Consider the following 12076-nt stretch of genomic DNA (forward strand, 5'->3'; position numbering starts at 1 on the left):
ATTTCCTAACTGTAATGGGAAACGTTAATTCTGAAGGACTATGAGATAACAGTTTGAGTCAAGCATGGAGGCTGTATTATGCGTAGCTTGGAAAATAACGATATTGGGCACTGAATTTGATAAATTTACTGTTTATCAGACCACAAATGAGACAATAATTAGCACGACACACCGACTCTCTCTCTCATTTGCTCTCTTCTTTACCGTCTCCTCCTGCTGGAGATAAATTAACAGAGAGCAGCTGTTGGTTATTTTAGAGGCAAGGCAGCCGGCCATTGATGCCTCCATTGCTTCTCTGATTGTATCTCCAGATGAAGCCCTTACACCAGATGCCCGCTGTCCACGCCTGCAGTGTAGAATCACTGATCCTTACTAAGAGCTATGATGTAGTAGCTTGTATGGGGCATATTGGAAACTGTCTTTCCCACCTTGTTCTAGCTCTATCCCAGACTCTCCAGACTGCTGGAGTTGATGCCTCAACAGAGAGCCTGAGGGCTGCTTCACTCCAGGCATTTGCTTTCATGACCAGAGAGCTTGGCAGACTGATGTTCATTTAGACCTTGACCCAGTGCCAAGTGTGGCTGAACTGGGGCACGATGAATACAGATTCCTTTTGACCTTGTTAGTATGGGTCATCCAGGTATTGCATACCGTCTCTTGCGGTCAAGAAGAATGAAATAGAAGGAGAGTTATGGATGTAACTAAAGGTCATACGAATTCTGAATAACCGCCAGAGTTCATTGTCACTGGGGGTCTTGACAAGAAGATTCTGTAGGAGACGACTGCTGGATGTCAGGCCCCTTTATCATGTTGCTTGCGTCATCCAGGTCCCAAATGTGACTTTGTTGATATTATGTCTCGACCTTCTGCGCATGAGCACGATGCATATCCATGTATTACGAATCATCTCTGGTGGTCATCCAGAATTCATAGAACCTTAGTTACATTTGCAACTCTCATTTTCTCATCTCATTCTCCACCAGATAATGAATAAGTATATTTCACAAAATGTCTAAGTATTCCTTTAAGGCTTCTTCACCTTCAGGCTAACACTGCATAAGTAATTAACAAACCAACAATTTAAAATAAACTACTACTACAACATCATAAATTTGCTAATCTTATACACTAACAGTAAACTAAAAGATGAGTAATAAAACATAGAGAGTTAATTCAATGAGCATTTTGTTCAATTTCTATCTGTTAGCCAGGTACCTAGTAATTGCATATAAAAGCCCCCCCCCCCAAAAAAAGAGAGAAAAAACGAACATTTCACAGTTGATCTCACAGAGAAACAAAACATTAAACTGCCGTAAGCTTGTCTTTAAACAAGGACATTATTTCAGGCATTTCAACCAATACCCCCATTCAACAAATCACTTTTCAGCTGAGGGAACACATGGCTCACAAATGCTAATGCACGCACTTAATTCCAGGTAGTGCGTGTGTGTGACTTATTTACACCAAACAGAATACAAACAAGAGGCCCTTGAGGTGCCTAATGTCCCACAATTTTCCTCATCAATATGCAAATCTCTGCAGCAAAGTACTCCAATAGCTAATGCACTGTGATAACTGTACACAGTGTCTGGAACCTCTACTACAGTTACATTTTTTCAGTTAAGATCAAAGAAAAGATAGCTGCAGGTGTGTTTGCAGTTATTGCACTCAGTCCATGTCACGAGCGGCATTATTTATCATTTACAGAATCACAACTTTGAATATTGAACATTTTTAGTAATATTATTATTATTATATCTTCAAGGCTGCTGTATTAGAGTCCATTATATACAGTAGCAAGGTGTTACCCATCCATAGTGAGACAAAACCTCCATTATGCTACATTTAAGAAGTTAAAATAATAATACGTACCAGAATTTCAGTGCATCTTTGGTGCTGTGGTTGGGGTGATGCTGCACATAGTGGAAGAGACAAAGGAAATTCTCTAGACTCTGAAGGCTGACCTGATGAGAGACACAGATAAGACACAAGAGAAGCAACATGAATCAAACACAGATTATTACTTGCAGTCACATGAAGACAAACTGAAAGGAAAAATGCATTACATGAAAAAATATTACCCCTTCTACGCATTAAGGCATGACTGTCAATGATTTTATGATATGTAACTGTTATACACAATGGTAAAGTCCATTTGTTTGTGATGAAACATAAACTTATCCTGTTATATGGAACTATTACTCCAACCTTTATTCAGGTCAGCACTGCATCTCATCAGGTGAGGAAATAATGACCATATAAAGATTAACTCAGCTTTATCACAGTACGGTCAGAGTCTGACCACAGAGCGGGACACTCTCACCACCAGAGTTGCCACCACAAGTGGGACTTTCTTAATAGTGAGACTAGCCACCTGACCGCTTTTAACTGTATTACTGGTTTCAGGGTAGTGTGTTAATACCTTCCTGTGATCTTCTAAGCCAGCGTCCCTGTGGTCCCTCACACCACACAGGAGCTAGCTTTACGCCTCTGCTAATCTGACACCACTGACTGCATTCATTAATGCAACACTGATCCCTGACTGATGTGGCTGCGCTAAGTGTCTGGGTCACAAAGCCACAGAATAGACACTATGCAGTACCAATCACATTACACACAGTCTGACCTATGCTGGCACTAAACTTACTGACAGAATGAAAAAAAAACAATCAACACATATAATTCACTGATATTAGAGGGCTTTACCATTTTTTATTATAAAGAGATTCTAACAGCCGTGTAGTCTGTGGGTTTGCTATAAAGTGGAAAGCTTGTGAGATTAGTCAACAGTCGAGTCTTTTCAATTAGCAACAGATACCAATACAGGTTTTTGAAAACCAAAGTTAGTGATAACAGGGAATATATCTGACATATATCAGTTATCAAACATTTCTTTTTTGACATTATGATTAATAAAATGCCCCAATGTCCTCAATGTTCCTTGAAGCTACTGTAAGGCAATACACCAAGGCAAAATGTCCCTTTTTCATTCAAAATGTTTTAACCTGAATTACAAACTTACAACAAGATGAAAATTGTCAAGACTATTCTTTAACCTGTCAAAATGAAACACAATCACACCTCTTCAATAATCATCAAATGTAAGCTAAACACTAAGCTAAAGCTAGTTTGGTAAAATAAAATGGGATTTGGCAAATAAATGTGACCTCAATGATTATTGACACTATTGAAAAATACAGTATATCCCATCTTGTGCCCAACACATTTCTAAATAAGGTTCCCTTAAAGCTACCCTGTGGAGGTTTTTGACCATTAGTTATAGTTTTCTATGGAGCAATTCTTTTACAAATCCCTATTTTGTTTATATGATATGTGTAAACAGGGATGCATGCGCAAAAGCATGCAGGTGATGCAATATATACCCTTGACGATTGTTTCATGCTATTCTACTGACTGACAGTTGGTGGCAGCAACATGAAAAAAAGAGAAGCAATGAGCCAGCAAAGGTGGTGAAGAAGAAAACTGCTAGCAAGTAAACACGGGCAGTAAACAATGCAGGATTTAAAATATTTTTAAAATCTGCTTTACAAATGTTTCATGAGGAAGGAGATTCATTCGACATGTTTGTTAAACCTCGAGGATACACACAATGCATTTTGGTGAGAAATACTGAATATAAACAGAACTCCACAGGGCACCTTTAATTCACTTTCCCTTGAAGGAAATATATATCAACCAACACTGGCACTGACCTTATTATGATGGGTTTTTTTTAATATAAATGTACAGTTTGCAAACTCAGGTTCTCCACAAAATAGAAAACTGGTAGTATCACTCCATAGAAATTTGGATATAGTGATATCTTTGTGCAGGCAGGTTATGTCACAGTGACACCACAGCAAATCATTTAGTGACATGGACATGGATTTCTGCAAGGGCTCAAAATGGAAGCCATTACCATTACATATGTAAGAGCAGAAAGTGACAAAAACAGAAAGCGAGTGATGTAAAGCAGCCCTTTAAAGAGAATATGGCATAATTTATAGTTATAGTGTGTTTACTATTTTCTGTGTCTAGTTTAAATGTCTTAAAACAGCTAAATCAGCTATGCATGTCTGTGAAACAGATTTTCTCACTCTCCGTGACTAAAACACAAGAGGGAAACATTCAAATCAGTTATTCAGGTGCCTGCAGTTTTGTCACACCTCGACTTTTGCTGCTAACCGTCACAGTGAGTACACCAGCCGAGGCTAAAGTTATGGCAAACACCAGCTCTGTTGTACATTTGTGTTGTGAGTCAACTTCCTTCCTGTGTCACACTGTAAAGCAAGTCTTGTTTTCACATGATTAACTTTGTTAACACTATGACTGGAATTAAAATAGATCTGTTTGCATGACTGATTGTTACAAGCTAAAAGATGCGCATGTTTAATGTGCAGCGTCCTAGAATCTTAGGTGCCAGGTGATGAAGATGCAGAGTTGACCACACTCACCGGGGTCAGAGAGGGCCAGGGAGGGTGAGACTTCAACGGCTGAGGCAACAACCCACCCAAGCACTGAGGAGATGGGTGGGTGGGTAGGTGAGAGGGGGGGGGGGGGGGGGGGGGGGTCACTGCACGCCAGGGGGCTGGACAACATCACACACAGGAGGAGGGAAGAGAAAGAAAGGCATGGATCATGAGAGAGACAGGAGAGGACAAGGGCAAAACATGAAGGTAGACAAGAACAAAAAAAGATGAAAGAAATAAATGCAGCAACAGATGAAAGCAAAGATAAACAGGAAAGGGGGTGACTAGCCGGAAATAAAGGCTTCAAAGTTGCCAGAACTGTTATTAGTTTAATAAATAAACCCTGGAGCTAAGCTGGAGTTTTGCATTCAGTCTATTAAAATTAATCTCCCAAAATGAGTATCTAAAATGACTTGGTTTGTCCTTGTGTTGTCAGTGTACCTGCTGTGGCTGTATTCCTCTTATGGGAAAAGGAAACTGAGAGTGGTTCACGATAACACTAATTTCCCAGCAATGGGGTTGTTTTTTCCTCTGAGGCTCTAATCCAATATTACAATGCACTCAGCACAAACCAGTCGGGGTGATTTGATAATGGAGAGACTGCCAATACTGATTAATACAGCTTGGGAGGGAAATCAACGGTTCACAAAACTCAAGAGGAAACACTTTGTAAACAAAAAGAAAGCTTTGACCTTTCCTCTGTGGTGATCTTTATTTTTTCATATTGCTCACTCTCATATCGAGCCCTTTGTTTTTTTTTTTTAAAGCTATTTCACGATTTGCTGACATAACCTGTTTAACATAATTTAACCACATTTGGATGATAATGTGAGTCTATTCAACAACCTCGCTTGCTGTGCAGGTTTATCCGCTGCAAAGAGAAATTAACCTGCTACATGATGATAAGAAAGACACAAACAACATAGATTCACTTCAGACTTGAGTGAAAATATACTGCTGCTTTTAATAATACTTAACAAAATACTCTTTTTCTTGCCTGGTTCAGAATAAATAGAGGTCAGGTTCAGCTACAACCTGGAGCTGCCACTTGCTAAAGATATTAGCTCGTACTTCTGTTTGTATATCTAAGTCTCTATATCATTTTCCTTGGTGAAGCTGCCGTAATTGCTCAGACACGGTTGCTGTGACCTGTGTTTTTTTTTTTTTTTTTTACAATGCTTTTATCCAACATGGCGATCATGGGAGGCCTAGTCATGGGAGTCTAATGGCTGAGTCACCCACGCTGGTACAGACTTTCCTCTCAAGCTTGCTTTGGATAATTGGGTAGACTACAACTTGGCAGAGGCAGTGAAAGCGATGTGATCCTATCCTCGTGAGAGAGAGAGAGAGAGAGAGAGAGGACGTGGGGCGTTGGTTATGCAATGTTTTTTTCCGGTTTGAGATCCCTGCTGATCTAATTTGACATTTGGGTGATGATGAGCGTCATGAGGAGCCCCTAACGTTCTGCATTTCCTCACAAACTACGAGTCAGAGAGCAGAGCCGTTTCACACAACACTACAGATAACTTTTTTTTCTTCCCTCCTCATTAAGACAAACCACAAAATGTCAAGAGGATACCATCAAAAAGCATGCTTGTGTTTTTGTCAGTGTCAGTCTGTACCGTCACAAGCAGTGACCTTTATTCAAGCTTAGCCACTGTGCAGGAAATGAAAATGTGTCACTCTTGGCTTCACTGTTTTCATTACGAGTAGATAGCGTGCAAGCTGCTGTTGGTGAATATGACAGTCCAAACAGCATGCTCTGTCCTTTTTTCCCCCCAGTGGACTGGAGAGTCTGTGTTTTTGAGGGAGAGAACTGACTAAATAACATGCCACTGGGTGGAAAAAGCTGAGACGCAGCAACGGCTGGAGTCTGACTCAACCCAGAACCAGAGAGATGAATTATTCATCCATTCAGCCAATCGTTTGGAACGGCCCTGAGACCAGAGCGAGTAGGAGTTAGGTTGAAACTAAGGGGAGGAACAACAAATGCAGATGTGAAACATGTCCTGTGGTCAACCAGCAAGCCTTAGAAAGTGACTTCACAAGATTGATAAACAACATCATTCAGACATCCTAGAAGTCATGAAAGTCACACTGTATACAATTAAAATGTGATCAACAACCTTTGGTTAAAGTAGTGTGATGATCACAAGACATCATGGTCAGAGCCTGACTGCATGCTCTTTATGTTTGGACTGTAGCGCTTGACTTTCATTCAAAGTGCAATGTCCTTAGTCATGGTGAATTCACTAAAAAGTGCTGATTTTATTAACAGCCAATTACCGTGGAAGATATGAAACAGATTCACTGCACTAATGTGTTGCCAGATATGCTGTAATATTAGTAAGCCTGCTATTTCTACAATCTTTTGACTTTTACAAAAGTCTCGTAAGGACTGAAATATATCAGTGTGATTCTAACACAGTGGGTAGATTGGTTTTGAAAGAAGAGCTCCCCCATCACTTGAGGTTAGGCGTTACAAAGTGTGGAAACATGACGGCTGACAAATCTCCAGTCCAAACAGTTTTTCAGTTTCAGGTTACTCCGGAAATTACTTATCTGAAAGAGTCCCATGAGTCTTCAAAAATGCAACTAAGTTATCATTCGCATTGTCTAAGACAGATCATATCCTGTACGTTCATTGTTTTGCTGCTTTTAAAGGCTACACATAATAAAACAATTAACATATTAGAAAAATCATGCATTAACAAATAAATCAGAGTGAAACTAACATATTACTTTGCACATACAGGCCTTTTGATAAATGATATTGGCCAGTCAGTCTCATCCACCCTCAAAATAAAAAGGAAAACATATTAGGAATATTTTTTCCGCTCTACTAGACTGCTGTATGAAAATTATACAAGACCAGTTAATGTAGCAATTACTTTTATACACTTTCGGTGATCTTAGTAGCTCAGATATGGAATATGATCCATTTTCATTATAGTTAATTGCTTTGGATAGCTGGAGCTACATATTACAGCTGACCTTACTGCCAGACAAACTACATAGCATAATGTCTTTAATGACACTGTGCAGCCTTTTATCAAAATATTACAGACATACAGACATCTCTTATATTGTTCAGTCTCGACAAGCCAAATAATAAACTTTGAGGATGAAGGTGAACCCGCACTAATGTTCTCATTCCCTCCTTTGCCTTACGCTTTGCCCGACAAGTTTAATCTTCTTTAGACAAGGATTCAGGGGCTTTACCACAGAAGGAATGTAAAGCACAGAACTGAGCTTAGAAAGCTAATGACAAGTAACGTAGGAGGAATATGTGAACAGCGTTGTCCCATTTCAGAAAATCACTATATTTAATCAGCTCTTACACACACACATATCCGTTGTTAGAGATTAGGTGACGAAGTGCAGACAATGGGACATTTACATTTTAGCCCATCACGATAACAACGGTCAAAAACATGACTGATGTTAGACCAACAGAACAATACTTACAAGATAAACCCGATCACCCCGCAGGAAAATGCCAACCGCAACCTCAGGTCATCTTGTGTCATCCATTTCCATGCAAGAAGCTAAATTCAATCAGAGTTAACATTAGTCCGAGACTGTTACTGGCTGAATTTAAAGTCATTTAAGAGCGAGGCAGAGCCAGCACAGATCAAATGGTTGGAGCCGCTGGGTACCAGAAGACAAAAAAAAAGTGAAGTGTTTCAAACACCTCGCTTTGGTGTTTTGAAACATCCTGTTGGCTCATAATGAAACTGAACAATCCACAAGCAACATAAACCTGGTCTCCTGCTTGGTTTCTGGCCAGGTAGCCATTCAACTAAAATGACTCCGCTAATCAAGATTCAGAGAGACTGGGCAGAGTGGAAAGCGTCCCCACAAACACTTCTCATTCAAGTATGCCTGAGGCAAATTATCTTTGCAGCAGGACGCACTAATATGGTGGTTTTGGCTCCATATAAAGGAGGATTCTGAAGAATGAAAAGAAAGGCTCAAAGCCAGTAATCCTGTTATTCTATGGCTGAAATAACAGTATGCTGCTTTCTTGTAAATGCTAGAAATTACATATACAAAATGATTTTTAGGTAATGCTGTTATGTGGGAGAATGGATGCGATAGGTGGGAAACTAATCCACAACCATGGAACCAGCGCTCTCCTTCAGGTCCACCTAACATCCCTTTTTAGACTGTTTCTATTGACCCAAAAAATATTACAGGCTTTAAAAAAATAGTAGAATATTTTTATGGTGTTTCTATTTACTCAGCAAAACAGCTACTGAGAGCGGGAAACAGAAAAGAGGAAGACTACAGTCAAACATCAGGTCAGGGTTAACACCAACCCAATGAACCATCAAGGCATCCCAGAACACTTACTGACCTTGGTCATTATGCTGCGGGTAAGTGACTGAAATACCAGCAAGAAATTTACTCCTGCTAAAAATGAAGATGCAAAGAATAAAAGATGAGGAGGGCAGAGAAAAAGAGCTTGCTACTTTATTGATTACTGCAGGAGCAAATGTCTTTTGCCTTCTACCCTTAACAGTAAAGTATGATCACAGGATTGGCTGCTGAACAGCAGGACAGAGTCTTAAAACAAGGACAGTTCCAAAGAGCGCTTTATGTTTACCTGAATACTGACTGCGGGACGGCACTTTAGGCAACATGGTAGGAAGTTACAGCAGATACTGATGCGATTGGCAGAATGAAATGGAGCAAAATATTGTGTGCAAACTGTATTCATGTGAGTGCTACAGCCTGTCACTGTGTGTCCACGGATTGCAGCTGTGCTCACTTCAACATCTCTCTACATCTCTCTCTCACACACACACACACACACACACAAAAATACACAGGACTTTGATCACTGCCAAGTTGACAAGCGGAGGATCAAACATGGTCGTCCCGAGAGAGTCGTCACAGTGAAAAATGACATTAAAAAGTTACCATTAATAGAAAGCCAGAGCCTCCTTAGTGCCGTCCAAGTGTTTTTCAAGTGTATTACTATGACAACTGAGAACAAGCCAGCACCACTTCTCCAGCTGATATCCTAATGCACACCAACATGATTAACAAAGCGACGAAGCATAACACACCATCAAAGACATGATGACTATAGCGGAAGGAAGTCATTATTTCCCAGAAAGGAAAAACCCCCACAGGCTAACTCAACTCTCATTAGCTTTAAAAATGATAGCAGGTCTTTCTTCAAAGGACGACTCGCACATTATAAATCAGAAATAATAGACTAACATAATGGCTAAATCTGCTCATCTGTGCCCTGAAGTCTGATCCTAATCCAAGTCTCGTGATCTGGCTGCTGCTGGTTGTCTGACCGGGAAGGGGGGGGGGGGGGGGGGGGGGGGGGGGGGGGTGGCCTAACAGAGTTGTCAGAACCACAGCCACTCACTGCCTACACAGGAACGAAAGTGCACTTGCGCAACACTTGTAATGAACAATCTGTGGTTCACACCTGCCTCTACCTCTGTGCTGTGACTCACCGGTGGTCCGTCGTCTCCTGTTTGTGATGTACAGTCAGTTAAATTTATGGTTACAAAAATGGTGCTTGGGGACGCTGAAGAGGCACATCCCGTGCTAAACGGAAAATCATTTTCTTTCAGTGTTATTTTTACTTCTCAGTGTTACCACAATGACAGAGTGACAAGAACTGAATGATTCTTGAAAGAACTGAATGACTCTTGACTTGACATGACTTGAGGAGGAAATAAAACAGACAATCAGTGGTCTGCATATCTCCTTACAGGTCCTGCATTTTAAATTTAAAGGGGGTTTCTCTAAACAAAACATTTGTCTATGTGTCTTTGTCACTCTATCATTTTCTGTAGCTGCAGAGCATTTTGCAACAGTCTCTTCTAACTCATGGTCAGTCACTGTGAAACAGCCGAGGCAAAAACAGAAAGTAATTTAGGCAGTTTAAATTACAAGTAACAGACCGAACAATGTTTGTTATTGTTGGATGACATTGCCTCAGTGAACATTTTATTCAGCCTGGAATCAAGCAAAAAATCTCCAGCACCCTACAACATTTTAGATGCAGTGACAGCAAATATTTGCATTATGGTGTGACAAATTAAACAATAAACCTTTGTTATTTCACAGAATAACCAAACTTATTCTGAATCTGCGAGTCAGAAAGTTACATCATTGTGAAATTTCCACTAAGCCCTTATGAATTAAATACTGCAAAGGAGCAGTTTTGAAACTTAAACATGATGAAAAACAACAACAAAAAAACCCCAAATACTATATCTCCATCCTTAAAAGGGAGAAGTGCATTGAACAATTTGATATACCTGACTTTATTAAATACTTTCCAAAGTTCTTAAGGCTTTTTCCAGGACCACAGCTGTATGAAAAGTGAGCATCCCCACTACAATGAGAAAGCAGCCTGAGCTGAGTCTGTATCACACCGGGCTCAGCCTTCACACAGTGACTGACAGCAGCGCCTACCTGCAGATCCGCTCCTTGAAGTCTGCAGTCCATGTACTTTTCCCACGCAAATGACAGATCGGTCTGCTGTGGACTGGCCATGTCGTCCACACCTCCAGGTGCAACACCAATCAGGGCGTTGAGGAAGTCAAGAATAACAAAAGTCTTCCTCCCCAGTCCTCCAAAGTGCTCCGGACAGCACCGAACAAATCCCCAAATGTTCTCCTTGAGTCGGTCATAGCAGATTCATTATTCACTGTGCTGCTTTTCCACTTTTAAAATGGGCATCTGCAGGAAAAATATAAAGTACCAGTGGTTAGCAGAGTAGATTTAGCTGACAGAGCCACTTTAGCTTTTGTCCACGCACTCATGAGACACTGACGGTTGTATATGTGACGCACTTGAACGTAGCTTGAACCCGAAACTTCGGCCAGACAAGCCTGACACACGGCAGCACAAGCAAAACAAAACGGACTCAAGCAACAGCCTCAGATAGCTAACCGCTAGTTAGCAGTTAGCATCTGACAGACGCTGCGTTAAAGCAAATCACTTCCGGTCAAGTGATTTTGTCTTCAAAACAAAAGCGCTTCACTTGTTCGGCCGGGGACCCCCATGAGTCCTTAAAGGGACTCTGGGGGATCCCCAGCAAAAAGGGGAATATTTACTAATAATTTAATAATTGCATCCATAAGTAACACAATGGCTATTTTGGTCATGAGTTTAATACACTTTCTGCAATCAAATACCTAAAAACAAAAATCTTATCAGATGGGGGTCAGTGGTCTAATTTGTGTCAGTTTAGGGGTCCTTGACGCGACAAAGTTTGAGAACCACTGTTGTAAGTAACTACACTGATGACTACAATCACACTGCACACCCCAATAAAACATTTACATTAGATGATAACTTTATCATAAAAATAAATGCTCACAGATATGTGAAAGGCAGTAATAAAATGTCAGGTTAACAAATCTTACCACATTAACTCTGATTATACTGATTATACTTAATAATAATAACAACAAAACAATGATATTGATATTAATAATAATAATAAATTTAATTTGTACCACACTTTCATTCATAGTGAAACCCCAACATAAAGAAAATGGTAATAAGAGTTAAGATGAAAAAGCCTTCCTGAATAGAAAGATGTTTAGGCCTGTTTTAAAAGAGTC

General features: G+C 40.2%; 1 protein-coding gene across 13 annotated transcripts in view; it reads right to left on the reverse strand.

Annotated features, from left to right (window-relative positions):
- The window catches only part of lyst (lysosomal trafficking regulator), a 61817-nt gene that overhangs the window by 47482 nt on the left and 2259 nt on the right, over positions 1-12076 (reverse strand). For 7 of the 13 annotated variants that reach the window (XM_042432885.1, XM_042432891.1, XM_042432884.1 and 4 more), the window contains exons 2-3: positions 10920-11186; positions 1873-1964 (exon numbers count right to left, since the gene is read on the reverse strand). In XM_042432885.1, coding sequence (XP_042288819.1) covers positions 1873-1964; positions 10920-11000 — 173 coding nt within the window. In that variant the 5' untranslated portion in view covers positions 11001-11186. The other 6 variants (XM_042432880.1, XM_042432881.1, XM_042432879.1 and 3 more) reach the window with 6 other exon arrangements.

Source organism: Thunnus maccoyii, chromosome 14 (assembly GCF_910596095.1).
Source record: "Thunnus maccoyii chromosome 14, fThuMac1.1, whole genome shotgun sequence".
Taxonomy (NCBI): Eukaryota; Metazoa; Chordata; class Actinopteri; order Scombriformes; family Scombridae; genus Thunnus; species Thunnus maccoyii.